Source organism: Bicyclus anynana, chromosome 20, assembly GCF_947172395.1.
Source record: "Bicyclus anynana chromosome 20, ilBicAnyn1.1, whole genome shotgun sequence".
Lineage (NCBI taxonomy): Eukaryota > Metazoa > Arthropoda > Insecta > Lepidoptera > Nymphalidae > Bicyclus > Bicyclus anynana.
The window spans coordinates 13,988,526-14,003,732 of record NC_069102.1 but is presented as its reverse complement, the minus strand read 5'-3'; the positions used below and the strand labels follow the sequence as shown (position 1 = coordinate 14,003,732).

At 39.9% G+C, this 15,207-nt stretch overlaps 1 protein-coding gene across 1 annotated transcript; it reads right to left on the bottom strand.

Annotated features, from left to right (window-relative positions):
• Positions 1-236: 236 nt before the first annotated feature.
• On the bottom strand, positions 237-14,724 carry LOC112044828 (neuroplastin). Its single transcript, XM_052887973.1, has 6 exons — positions 14,466-14,724; positions 10,606-10,887; positions 7,485-7,632; positions 3,400-3,716; positions 2,757-3,030; positions 237-2,143 (listed from the first exon to the last, which is right to left on the bottom strand). Exons 1-6 carry the CDS (start codon positions 14,536-14,538, stop codon positions 2,131-2,133), a joined length of 1,107 nt encoding a protein of 368 aa, XP_052743933.1. The 5' UTR covers positions 14,539-14,724; the 3' UTR covers positions 237-2,130.
• Positions 14,725-15,207: the final 483 nt, after the last annotated feature.

Below are 15,207 nucleotides of genomic sequence, written 5' to 3'. Positions count from 1 at the left end.
TGGATATAATGTTCATTTAAATTAATATTCCGTAAGTAATCAAGAAAAATTCAATTTATGACAGTTTATCAATAATTATATGAATTGAAAATTACGTAATCTCTATAGATGGCACTGTGCATCGTACGTTATAAAGCAGTGTTTACATTCGTAATTTTTTGAAATTTTACTTGTGAACAGTGTAAATAAAATGAAACTATATGTACAGGTTTGAAGGCGTAAATGAAAACAAGACAAACGGTAATAATAATAATTTATTGATCAGGTAAATTAATAGCTATATTATTAACACAACGCAAGTCGTGACTCGGGCGCTCGTCGGACCAGACCCTACTCGTCGGATGTCTTAAAACCATTTTTGTAGAATATACATTTACAAATAAGTCGTCGATGAAACAACGTTGTCAGATAGATAGCTTTAATACAAAACTAGCGAACAGCACGAGGTTTTACCCGCGTACCCGTGGGAATACGAAATATAATATAGCCTGTGTTACTCGGTGATAATGTAGTTTCCCATTGATGAAATAATTTTTAAAATCGATACTCTGCACGCCGATGAAACAACGTTGTCAAAGATGTAGTTTAATTTAAAATTTTCTACCATCATGTTACCGACATCCGGCTAGCAACTAAGTGAAGATTTGTCACGACTTGACAAAAACAGTAAATATACAGAAAATTACAATTATATTAATATATGTGTATTAAGGCAATTAATGTATAGCGTAGTATCAAATACCATTGAACAAGAAATCTCACCGATTTCCGACTGTGTGTATAATACACGATATTGCAGATTTTTTCTTTCGATTTATGACTTGATTAGTAGATGATTTTTCTCACAACAATGTCTTTTATTCAATTAACGCCGTGCCTACACTAAAAATTATACATAATAATTGTATTACGACATTATCAATTTAATTAAGTAAGCTTTGGCGGTTAGTTATTTAGCTTAAATTGGATGAATCCGAATTTTCGAACACACACTATTGGTCGAGATCTAAAACACTTTGTTTTAACGTCGTTCTCTATACCATAGTTATTTCACAAACTTTGGTGTGCTCGTGGTATTAAGGTTTTTTTAACTGAAAGAATGTCGACGTATGTGTTGTGCGCCGTCCCATAGGAGTTAGTGAGGCCTCAGACCAATCAGTATCGCAACCAAATTCACGTTTTCAAAAATTGTCTTTCTGAGAATAACCTTGAATTTGGTATATCTTATATTGGTATGTCTAGAGACAGTTTTTATAATCTCATTAGATCATTGATCATATACTGACAGAAAAGTAACGTCTAGCGAGGTAGGTCTTTTACAATAATTGGTCTGAGGTCATTGGACCCACCCGACACCGGATGTTTCGTAGTCAACGAGTGAACATCCGGTGGTCTACGACCACGGTAGAGTTCGAGTTGTGAACGTCAGGTGGTCCACAGGTTGTTGTCGCGTCGTTAACCAGCAAGTTAGTGGATATTGTGTTGTCATTGGATCATTGGGTTCACGAACAGTTGAATAGTTTGTCAGGGATCGTCACTAGATCTACTCGTGTGTATCGTTATAACTGACGTTTTAGAAAAAAAGACTGAACTAGGCTGCCTGTCCACCAAAGCGGAGCGTGGCAGCGGAGCGAGGCAGCGGAATCGGAGCAATGCGGAGAGGAATAAGAAACTAATGCGAAGCCGAATTGCAGACGTGTTTCCCCGCTTACCGTTTTTATATGAATTTTTAAACTAGTTCGCAAGTCCCTGTCCACTTGAAAGGAGCAGAGATTTTGTGCAATTCTATTGGTTAAGATTTCTCCGTTTCTCGGCTCCGCTGCCTCGGCCCGCTTCGGTGGACTTAAGCAGTGTGCAAACGCATCGTCCTCGCAATTGATCCACTCACGAACAACGCGCAAATAGCTCGTGAACCACTCGCGAACAACGCGTGGTCCATTCGGGAGCATTGTTGTCAGACTGAAACACTCATGGCGTGGTGTCGGGAGGGTCGAACGGTTGGATTTATTTACAACATACACAATGGCCGTCTTAAGCTAAACAAAATATTACAGCATCTAAATCTAACGTGTATCTTTAAAATATCGGCGTGGCGGGCGCGGGCCGCGTCGCTCGCTGCTGCGGAGGCGCCTACGACTTCTTCCTGTAACACACGTCATAGAGACGGTTGAGTTTGGCGTGCACAAGGTTTTTAAATGGGGTAGGCATCATACATAAAAATTGTACAAAATGAATACAGAGAAGTCCGAAATTGGGCCCACTCTTCAGAACGATACAGAAATATCCCCATCTCTAAGAAGGTAGCAGTGGCGAAGGGTGGAATTTAGATAAAGGTAAGCCATCCCAAAGTGAAGGAAATTCATTTAACATGATACAAACTCGTGTATATATCTAGATACAGTACAACAATGGATACGCATGGATTTTAAAGGTAACTCGGCGGGAATCAGCTTGCATGAATTCTTCGCCGCTTAAAGGTAGATCTGGTACAATCACAGAATAGTTTTAGCGGTCTTTCCCGACTAGTTGGAGGGGAATGAGAATATTTGGCATATACATATAATTTATACGGGGATAATATATATCCTATAACCTTCCTCGATTATTGGGCTATCTAACACTGAAATAATTTTTCGAATCGGACCAGAATTAGCCTAATTATTCCTGAGATTAGAGCGTTCAAACAAACAAACTCTTCAGCTTTATAATATTAGTATAGATATGGCAAATATTATAGTGGCAAAGTGGCGACTCACTGGTCGTGGTTGTCGGCGTCCGAGTCGTCGAGGTCGGGCTTGGTGCGGCGGCGCTCGTACAGCAGGATGACGGCGCACAGCACGAACACCTCGGCGCAGATGCCGAGGAAGGGCCACAGCGCCGCGTACATGTCCTTGACCCGCAGCGTGGTGCTGGCGGCCGCGGGCGCGTCGCGCGCCGTGCAGTTGTAGCGGCCCGCGTGCGCGCGCGTCGCCGCCGCCAGCAGCAGCACGCCGTCGGGCACGCCCGCCTCGCTGTCGGCCAGCGTGGCGCCTGGCACACATCATCATTATCATCATATCAGCCGATGGACGTCCACTGCAGGACCTTTTGTAGGGACTTCCAAACATCACAATCCTGAGCCACCTGCATCCTGCGAATACCTGCGACTCGCTTGATATCGTCAGACCTGGTGGACCTGGTGGGGGGTCGATGCTCTCGGCTCATAGTAAACAACGAACGTTATTTAAAGAAATAATACCTAAAAATTGTCTACTAAAGTTATTTTTCAGTTTAATTCTATATTTGTTAAAAAAGAAAAATTGTCACTAGCTATAAGTACATGTAGTTATGAATCAAAATGTGAAGAAGTCAGCGAATATAGGCTATTAAAATATCTAATAGAATAAAAATCGCTGTCACCTGAAGCCTCGTCCAACGGCGCAAAAGGTCCATCACTAGAGTTGGAGTAGAACCAGGTGACGCGCGGGTGGGGCTTGCCGACCACGCGGCACGTCAGCTTCAGCTTCTGCCCCTCCACGACGTTGGCGTTGGCCGGCAGCTTGACGTGCGGCCGGCCGCGGACCGCCCAGCGGTGCTCGGCGCTGGCGACGCTGCAGGAGTAGTTGCCCCAGTCGTCCTCCAGCGCGCGCTTCACGTGGAGCTCCGCGCCGCCGCGCTCCAGCGTCCAACGGTCCTTCATCTCCCACACCAGCGATAGGTCCGTATCGTTCTTCTTCCTGTGGGATAAAATTTCAAGTGTTATTGGAGTTTACTTAAAGAAGCCCCTTGTATGAAAAAAATATGGGCAGTAAAATTCTATGAACCAATGACAGCGTTACGTTTTTGTGCGCAACCTATTCTGCGCACTTTTCACCGGGCACGCACGCCGCGGCCTGCTGCTCCTCGGTTGCGTACTTTTACTTCTCAGACGTGAGTATTGAGACGTACATACTGTATGCGGGGCAACATACACCTATTTAGACAGTCGATCTGAAAGAGTAAACTCCATTCGTGCGTCGGAGCTGACATACACTTTTTTTTTATTCTTAAGTTAGCCCTTGACAACAGTCTCACCTGATGGTAAGTGATGCAGTCTAAGATGGAAGTGGGCTAACTTTTAGGAGAAGGATGAAAATCCACACCCCTTTTCTACAAAAAATTACATAATCAAAAAACAACTTCTAGTTGAACTATTAAGAATAGACATATAGGTAACTTTTTTTAAAGTCTTGCGCTTGATTACAATAAATTTTTGATGTTAGCAATAGACCTATTAATTACTTCTCTATTCCTTGGAAATGTTTAAATTGTAAGTGCCAGGAGAGACAGACGCTGAAAAGGCATTTCATATTTTAGCTGTTTACCCAAAAAAAGCTGAAACGAAACGTTTAACGACTAAATATGACATTAATGGCTGTTCAGCAGGAACAAGATAAAGATCACGAAAAATGCCAGGGACAAATATCAATTAAACCATCCATTAATATATTTTATGGCAAGAAATTCAGAGGCAATCAAAAATAAGTCGAAAGCATTGGACAGGGACCAATGCCTCAAATTATCGGTTTTCTGATTTTTCTCAGATCCTGTCGATATACGTTCTTAATATCGATCAATACTGCATAGTGATCATGAATTCCCTCAAATATTTCAAGCAGGAAGACCACATTCAAACGACAAATGTTTAAATAAACAAATTCGTGGAATTCGTAGGCTACAGGAAACACAACTCAGTGCTGTAGTGCAGATAAGAGTAGAGATGTCACGAAGACTTATAACTTCAAGTGTACATTATTAGGGGATATAAATCTGCAGATAACGTTATCAACATCCGCGCACGACGAACTCAACTACTCGACATCGATTCGTACGATTCGATAAAGGTAGACTCAAAAGACTAATAAACAGATCATTAATACAGACTTGTGGTCTGTATGACTACTGTCTCACCACCTCTCATTATACCAGTTTTTGCGTGTTTTAAGGGGTCTTAAAAATACACGTTTCTAGGCTTCTTGTAATAGAAATTTTCCGGGGAACAATTACTAATATCGCCTAGAATCGCGTCTGTGTTCTAACCTGAAGATAGCTGTGATAGCTGGTTAAATTACAAGCATTAACACACATGGCTCCGGTCAATTGGCACAGCTTGGCACATTCGAGGGAGTATTCTTTCTTTACCATACCAATCAATACTATCTTGATTGTTACTGCCTTCCATCTAGTCTCTGAACTCTAGTATATTCTGTGACATCACAAACCAACTCTTCCTTCTTACTGTACTGTCATATTTTTAACAAATAGTTGATATCTGATAGACAGTAGCAAACTATCACATAAAAGCATGACCTTACAAACCTGGCAGCATTATTCATTAGTTACGAACGAATGAGACTAAATTATTTGCCAGAAATGTGGGCAACAGTTGAATGTTAACGATAATTCACGATCCACTGCCGATCTATTTGGGGCAGCGAGACATTAATTAGTCCGAATGGCTATGATTACTATTACTTGCTCGTACTATTGGTAGGAATCCATGCCGTTGATTAGGTTTAGTTATCTACAATGTATCTATATTAATATAATAAAGAGGTAAACTTTGTGATAGGCGGTAATCTCTAGATCCATTGAACCGATTGTGAAAATTCTTATACCACTAGAAAACCACGCTATTTGTGAGTGTCATAGGCTATATTTTATCCCCGTATTCGCACGGGAACGGGAACTACGCGGGCGAAACTGCGAGGCTTCGGCTAGTAGCAGATATTTACATAATCAGTGAAATGATTGTATTACTAAGTTAGTCGGTTGTCTGAAAGCTTTTCTTTCTCTCACTCTTGACTGCAAGATAAGAACTTTGTAATGGGGACGAAAGCAAGAAAACTCCCAGATTTTGAGCACCATTTCTATTTGCTACATAAGAGAGAATTGTGGCGACAATCTCGCTGTGCAGAAAAATTCTATGGATAAATGTCTAGCCACTATACGATAACTTAATTATCCGATAATAGTCAGTAGTTAAACGAACGTTATACCGAGAAAATAAGGCTTTAGAAACAAGGAACCGTACGCGTCTAAAGCACCCTGTTAACGGTCAAAGATGTTTGACGAACTTGTTTGTCAAACACGTTTGATACGACAAAAATTTTTGACGTTTACAGAATCCTTAGCCCTTCAAGTACCTTGACTCTTGACTTTATTAGTCTGTGCAATGTTCATATCCTGCTTGCTAGATGCAACACTTCGGGCGTCCTGCTAGAAGTCAACAAGCATGACGGCCTTTGTGGCGCAGTGATATGACAAGACGGAGATCCTGGGTTCGATCTCGAGATTTTCTTAATTGGTCCAAGTCTGATTTCCCAAGTTAGTCCGCTTTCATCTTAGATTGCATCATCACTTCAAGTTCAAGTTCAGTTGACCAGTTAAGGAATATCGACTACGTATGCAGGTTCAAATCATTGCGATCTCCCATGGCTACCAGAGGGAGGAACTAGATACCCTTGGTGCGGAATAATTGTCAGCGTGTGACGTCACACAATTAACGCGGAACTGGCTCGTTGGCGTTTATCAACTGCGGCACGCTCATTACTATTTATCAAACGACCGCGTCGTACAGTCGTCATGATATTTATCTTGGCGATATGTTATTATTATAATATGCGAATCGAGCGGGAATTACTTCTATTTCTCAGTTATTGATATGGAATGGTAATTGCGTTATTCCTTTAAAGAAATCAGTATTTAATATATCTGCAGTCGAGTGTAGTGTTGATGATTCCCTCCATGTCATGGCCGTCAAAGGCGACACTTTAGCTTCATCGTCTAGACTGTGGTGAGACTGGCAAAATCGAACTTAAGAAAGATGGGTTATATGACTCGCATTATTATAGCTGTCCACTACATAGTAGACATAGAAGACTTGGTCTTGACTTTTTTGAATAGCGTTCTGAACATGATGTTTAGCACCGGTTTAATCGTTAGGTTATCATCATTTGAAGTACGAGCACTGTTGGACAGAGGCCTCCAAACACCAAGGTCTCGAGCCGCCTGCATTCAGCGGGTTGCAGGGACCCCTTTAATGTCGCCTGTCTACCCAGGGGAAATTAACACTGCGCTCTTCAGTGCAGTGTTAGTCTTCCGCTACCCAAAATGCTTGGGACCTCAAGTTTTTTTGCTTCAGTTTTGAGTCTCTTCGATCTATCTGGTCCGTTTAAATTAACACTAAGAGAACGATGCCCCTATTGTCGTTTTTCATATATGCGTTTTTCTTTTTTCTTGACTTTTCACTTTTATATATTTAGATGACATGCCACATTAAACTGCACTCTATAGGAACTACAAATCACAATTCATTTATTTCAAGCACTTTTGAAACGTCAGTTGATTATTTGTCTCTACCACCGGTTCGGGAGGCAGGTATACAATGCGTTGATTCGTTGCGACGTCGCAAAGCACTAATTAGGCATCTCGTAATATTAATTGCTATACAAAGCAGTGCTCACCACACATAGTCGAGACTCTTGTCGTTGGCGAGCGGGCACTGCAGCGAGATGTTGCCGCGTACGTCGTACAGCAGCTCGGGCAGGCCGTCGGCGGCGGCGGCGGCAGCGTCGGCGGTGTCGGCGGCGGGGGCGAGCGCCGGCTCCGTGCCTGCAACACACGCACTGTCACACACTCGGCCTCAACTATATACGCTACAAAATGTAGTCCACAGATACAGTCAACTTACTAAATACAAAAGAGAAGTACAAAATAAAAAAAATAATAATAGAACTATTTTTTTGAAAAGGCAAAAAGTATAAAAGTTACGTAAAATTGTCTATGATATCAAATATTCTTAATGAAGTAAATGATAATATATTTTTTGGAACAACATCAGCAGTCTGACAACAGACGGGACGCGATAGAAACGCCAGGCACCGCGACCGTCGCGACCGATGAAAGTAGACGCGACAAGCGCGTACGGCGTATTCTTATGATTAGTCGATACTAGCTAAAAGTATATGTAATCTACAAAGTTTTTAACCTACAAGTTAATTGTACTAAAGTTAACAATCAGTATTCCAATAGAAGCTTTGTTACAATCTGCAAAAAATCCATATTCTATATGTATAACGAATGCAGTCAGAGTATTAAATGTCAGTCGAAATTTATGTTAATTTATTGCAGACTTTAACAATAATTAGATTTTCATTGATTCAGATTGCTGGACCGATTGCACATGCATTGTAGATTAATGAATATTTTATATAAGATTTAAAAATTAATCTATAAAATGTGCGTTTTATTCGACGAAATAAATATGTTAAAATAAGTAGATATTGACATAGAGAAGGCAAACATTCATTAGAAAATCAAAGATATTCCCTTGACATTAAGTTTAATTTGAAAATTAAGGTCAGGAGACAATTAATGTTTGCTAGTCACGATATGGTTTATAAGTTTATTTCTCATGATAATTTTTCGTGTTTACCGATGCAACGAGCTTAAATAGTTGCCAATAACCGCTTCGACTGGATTGACAAGTTGAACATGATCCACTTTCGGATAGAGGCGGTCATTGAATAGAAAACCTATCCAAATTCTATGCAAGATTGAAAACTACTTAGATTTGCCAAATGTCGATCCAGTATTATTGTGCGAAATGCTGAATCAATGAAAACCGTCCATTACAATAGGTTAAATTTTAAAAGTAATATAAATCCAAACATTACAGGACATCACACTACGTTATATCGCTAAGCATCCACAAGTTATCATCTTAATTATGGGAATAGCTCTTCTATCTACTTAAATATTATTATAATAAAAACTAGTTATTACAGCTACGATATACAGACGTGCACAGATATCTACAAAACATTAAAATTATATGTAACATAAACGTACTAACTACCTACATAAACTATGGGTTAAAAATACCTATCGATTGATAAATAAGGTACGGCGGTCGGTCGCGAGTCGCGACATACTCGTTCTAATATCCGAATGACTATTTCAGGCAACAATTTCAAAGTTACTTAATAAATAAAGTGTCTAGTTTACAATAAAACCCTAATCTGCTCCCATAACGCGTTTCATTCTAATAAATCGTTCTACGGTACCGTTCGTGCGACTGTCGCGTTGTTGTCGTACATTAGGTACGGTGCACACAAAACTATTGGAATTTGCGGTCTCACACGTCGTCTAACCGTCGATGCGGTATCTAGCCGTCTAGCTGATGCATTTGGTTGTGGTATCTTAATTTTGATATCTTTATTTACGTTGGTAATTCTGATTCACTGCGAGAGTATGTCCTAATTTCAAACACCCGTGGAGGTAGGACTTTAACAAGCTGTTTTTGTCATACACAGCGATATTTTGTAATGTAAATTAAGAATTTGTGTCACCGCACTCTGTAAATGTCGAGTGCGGAAAACTGCCCGCTCAGTATGCATAGTAACGACGTGTACGCGGCTGTGCAATTGTCTGTCTTCGATCGCTCGACCTCGATCCGCGCGAGTTCGACAAAGGAGGACACGGCATTATCCGATTACGGCCTCGATGCAAACGGACGATTAATTATTATTATTTATTAATATAAGTACTCGGAGCATGCTGCACGTATTTAATACAATTATAGCAAAAACAAAAGAGTGTTGTGCGTTCGGTTAACAGCATCGGCAGTGACGGCAGTCGGCAGTCGGCAGGCGGCGCACGCGGTAGGTACTACGTCGCGATAAACGGCTAGGAATACAATGGTTCCAAGGCTCACTACGAGTTGAGTTGAAGCTACATGAACCGCGACGCGACAGCCGCGTCGCGGTCGCGACTAACGCATCGAACCGCCTAGCAACAAAGCGCTACGTCTACTTAAGAATGACAGAAAGAGACACAACGGCGGCGCTACACCGACTACAGCGACTACAGTGTGGTGACTGCGAGTTTTTGTACTTATTCGATCGTATATAAGTAAACTTCAATTTACATCGAATAGAAACGGCACCATATATTCACATATTGTTTTCTCTCGATGTAACTAACCGGTGCACCGTGAATTCCATATACAGTAAATAAATACATTATTAGATAAAATTTAATCATCTCTCTGTGATTTCAAAACAACAGTTGTCTCAAGTGCTTATAGTTATTTATATAACACCAAAACACAAACAAGCGTTTTTTGAAATTTCTGTCTGTTTCTCCAGTCTAATCCTTGGAACAACTAAACCTTGGAATGGAACTATATTGGAAAATAGTGGAGGTTACTGAGCTAATTATATGCTAATTTTTATCACGGCAAACCCATGGTACCCTCGGGGTTCGTAAATAACTGAATTAACATCTCGTAACACATCTCGTAACCCGTGAGAAATGGCAATTTCTATTCCACATACATCATAGTTTATTTTAACGCGATCGAATGGGTACAAAGTCGCAGTGTACACACGGAGCTGGAGGACTATTTTGTAAGGATGTTTTGTATAACTCGCAAATGCGAGTTTCGAATTAACAACTATCTCTCTCTGTCTAACACGATATAGACATAGAGCAATAGATACGAGTTCGAAACTCACACTGTCGAAGTGACACAACCATGTTTACAGAACAGGCCTGCTGAGCGGCGACAGAGCGGGGCGGTACCGGGCGCGGGCAGCACGACGACGCGCACGCGGTGCCGCCGGTCGCCGGCGCACGTGTAGAGGCCGGCGTGGTGCGCGGCGGCGTGCGGCGTGCGCAGCCGCGCGGCCAGCCGCGCGTCGGGCGCGGCGGGGGACTCCGGTGCAGCGCGCAGGTCGGGCGGCGGCGCGGCGCCGTCACGCTGCCAGTCCGCGCGCTGCTCCGCTCGCAGCCTGCACTCCACCGTCAGCGGAGCTCCCTGCGCCACCGTCACCAGGCTCTCCTCTCCCGCCTCCGCCTCCGCCTCTGCGCCGCATAAACGCTCAGCGCGCGGCCCGACCGCGACGCCTTGTCCCGATTCCGCGCTCGATATCGATTAAAGGTTCACAATGAATATTATTAACCGTTTATTGGATGACGGACTTTTACAACCCATTACTTCTTGCTATCACAATATTAATTGGTACATGAAGATAATATAGGCACAAGGAATTGTACTGACTACCTATTTCACCTTATTACAATACTCAATACTTACGAATTTTTGAAACAACCTTTTCATTTAATATATAAATAATGATAAGGTTGCCTAAAATAATACCAACCACGGCGTAAATCGTAATCCCGGCAATATTAATTAAGTACGATTTCCTTACAGGGTACAAATTTATGCCACCCTTACTTTGATAATATTATTGTATGTAGAAGGTGAGGTCCTAGAAAATCGCATTCAAAAAATTAAACAATAAAAACTCCAGCCAAATAATCGGCTAGTGCGAAAAGGCACGGATATTCCGTAACATCATAAACCAGGTAAAATCCTAAGGTTATCATAACATGCAGACAATAGCAAAGCTAACAAATAAAGCAAATTGCCGTATCTGCGAGTCGATAGAGCTGATATGGTATCTCCCTATCTCGAGAGATAACGGACGCAATGCGCACAATACGCTGATCTCTAGCAATGCTGTGTAAATAAGAACATTGTAAGTTAAGCCGATAGGTATTACATGTAATCAACAGTAAAATTTACTCAGGCTATTTATTATTTTGTTGTAATCATTTCATAAGTTTCTCAATCACGATGAGTGGGAAAAAAATTGAGATTCCAAAGGCTAGTCAAGTTTTGCATGTTTCTACAGAAACTACAAAATAAAAACTCAATTTGAATTTCAAATTATTTTAATTTTAAATTAAAAAAGAACAAAGATTTTGCTGTAATCATTTCATTATTTTCTCAATTGTGATTAGTTAGGAAAAAATGCATTCAAAAGAACTAATCGAGTTTTTTACGTTTCTATGCAGACTACAAAAAAACTCAAATTCAAATAAAATTGTCAGATATTAAATAACAAGAATTTCATTTCCTTAGTTAATTGATAAAATAAGGCAAATTTACAAAATTAAACTGTTTAAAAAATCGTGTATAAGCGCAGCTCACATAATATAACTATTACATTTGTAAAAATAAAACGCATATTATAAATGGGTGGGATAATAAAATTAAAATCTTTATGTGAATGTAAAATTTTGTGTTTGTAACTCCTCTGAAATGGCTTAACTGATATTTATGAAAAGGGAATGCCTATCCCCGGTCCTTGTATACCCTACCCTAACTACCCGGCAATTTACTTATATCTATAAAAATCTATGGTATACTTGGGGTCCGAGAGATTATACTGTATTGTGTATATTTGGTAGCTCAGAGAAAAGGTTGTAAGCTATTTTCATGCCCATATCCCCATCCACAATTTAAAATCATGAGTTTAGTATTTTTGTATGAGAGAAATTTGTACTGCAAAGCAATATTGCTGAATAAGCTAGAACTATATATAATTTTTGTCTGTACATTCATATTATATCTTTACCTTCAAGCTGTCCTTTTATTGCAGGTAATTGCAATATTCACTACGAGAATCATTATATAGTTTATTTCCTGCATTAATTTTCTGTGGTTTAAAGATTTTGTTTGTAGTTTTTGCCTTCATAATAGGTATTCTGTTTATACCAGTAAACTACACTAAGGAAGAAGAAGAGACAGTTAAGAAGCAAGCTTGTGTTGGGGGTCGCAACCCTAAGTAATAAGGAATATGACAAAAGGATGTTGACACATTGATTTTAAACAGTGAAATAGGGACAAGGCTAGATAGAAACATCTATAGATGTATATTATACATGTCTCATTAAATGAAGAATAAAAATAATGTGATCATATAGATTATAGATGGATAGATAAAGATAATTGGGTTATTTGTTATCAATGAAACAATGGATAAGATATTTGTTGCCATACTGTTGTACCTATTTTGTATAATTAACTAATAGCAGTAATTTAAATTTGAATTAAAATTTTGTACAAATATATTAAGTAATTTGTTAATTCAAAACTTAAATTTGCTTTATAAAAACATTATTTATTAGTGGTTTCTAATGAATATGTATTCTTTATACACTAAAACCAAATGCTATATAGTTAAAAATGATAAATTTTATACAAACATTGAGTTTTATAAAAACTTGAATTTTTATTGAGGCATTAGAAAAATCTTCGTAGCTATTAAAAATAGGTATTATAAATAAATGTATTTTGTATTTATGAGAAAACAGGCTAAGAGACAGAGACAGAAACCTAGCTATAAAAAGAAGAGTAGGTCTTCTTCTGTAAAAAGATCTTTTTCTTATAGACATCTATACCAATATTATAATAAATGGCTGAACCAATCACAATAAATTTTGGTATAATGGTAGATGGGACCTTGGAGCAAAACATAGGGTACTTTCTTACCCTAAAATAAAAATAAAAGGGGGTGAAATAGAGGTTAAAAGTTTGTATGGAAAGTCCTTCATTTCTAGAATTACAGTTATAAAAATTTGTTCATATATCAACCCCTACTTGGTGAAATAGAGGTTGAAAGTTCACATTGATTTCTACATGGACAAAGTTGTGGGCGTCCGCTAGTTGGTTATAAAATTATTTGATCACAGTTGGCAATCTGGAATTTGGAGAGTCAAGTATCAATATAACCGAGGTACAGATAAATGTGTTTAAAGTTTACAATTTAATACAATTCTCTGGACCATTAGCAATAGAATTAGCCTATGCCCTCTCTTTCCAAGAGAAAACTCATGGTCAACATTGAGCTGCCTATGTATTGATAATGCTAAAAGGAGCGATTGTATAGTCTGCAATATTTTCTACTTGATTAATAAGACTAAACAAAAAAAATGAAACAAGTCAAATAAATTACTTCACAATTGTTTATCTCAAGTAGGCAAGTAAACATATGTTGAAATTTTATTCAACAATTAGGTTGTCTGATGTTATTTGACATTTTCATGTATATACAATAACATAGGTGTGCAGTTCAATCCTATAGGCATATACTGACTGGTTTTATTGCTGCATCAAATTGAAGGTTAAATGACTTGGTGGTGTTAGTTATAGTAATTAACCATAGATATGTAAACCACCAGAAAAAGTCAATTTTATTGTCCTAAGTTGGGAATAGAAGGGCCTGTTATCTTAAAACAACACACTCACAACGCAGGTCGAGAATGTTACCTACATAGATATCAATAACAAAGGGAAAATCTGACATTATTTTTAACAGAAGGCCTCTCTGTGTAACTATAGCATCATAAATAACTCGCTACAGCTGGTAAAGCCGTGAGTCACTGCCGCGCCCCACCCTTGCTGCAGACGGCAGCCTGACAGACCCTTGACCCGCCCAGCAACACCCCTCACGAAATTTAATTCTAAGACACAGCCTTATCGACCATTACACAACGAGCATGCAGAAATCGCTGCCTCAAACGACTATCAGAACTGGTTGGGAGTCTAAAGTCAAACAGAGCAAAAATTTTCCAAATGAAGTTTTACTTACTTTGGGCTTCTGACGGAATTACGCTCGCTAATAATAGAAACGCGAACGGCAAACAAAGAGCGCCTCGGGCCATGGTGGTTGATGTGCGGGCTCGAACTCCTTTCACATACGGTTGCGAAGACTTGGGGGATAAAACTGTGCACGAATTATAGGACCACTACCACCATTCCACCCAGTATGTAATGAAATTACACGACCACCGTACCCCTAAAGGTCGATACGCAATATGGCCGCTGCTGTCCTAGATTGAGATTCTCAAGTTTTTTTTATTCTCAACCTCGAATCAATCGAATTTATCTGTCATTGTCATCGAAATGTCACCGAACGAACTATGACAATAGACACAGATTAATAACTATATTTTTTTTCAGAACGCCATCTAGCGTCGGAGATTAGAAATGCAACAAGGAAAAGAGTGATCCGCATTCCGCGAAAACGTTGAGCAGGGGCGTAGCTAGCTACTGCGGTAGTGGCCTGCTACAGGGGCCTGAGGCCCCTAATCTAATTTTGATATGGGGCGACTCCAACTCCAAGGCATGCTACGCCACTGGTGTTGAGATCGACATTTTTGGGTAACTAGGTAAAGTTGAAACTTGTTCTGGAAGAGGAGGCAATAGCTGGGCAAGTTCGTGTGTAACACTCCCGAATTCCCGATGGTCCGTGCGGGCCGGGAGGGGGTAGTGATAACTTCGTGCGCCAGACTTCATACCCGCGCAGCCCTTCCCTCTGCACCGCGCGGACG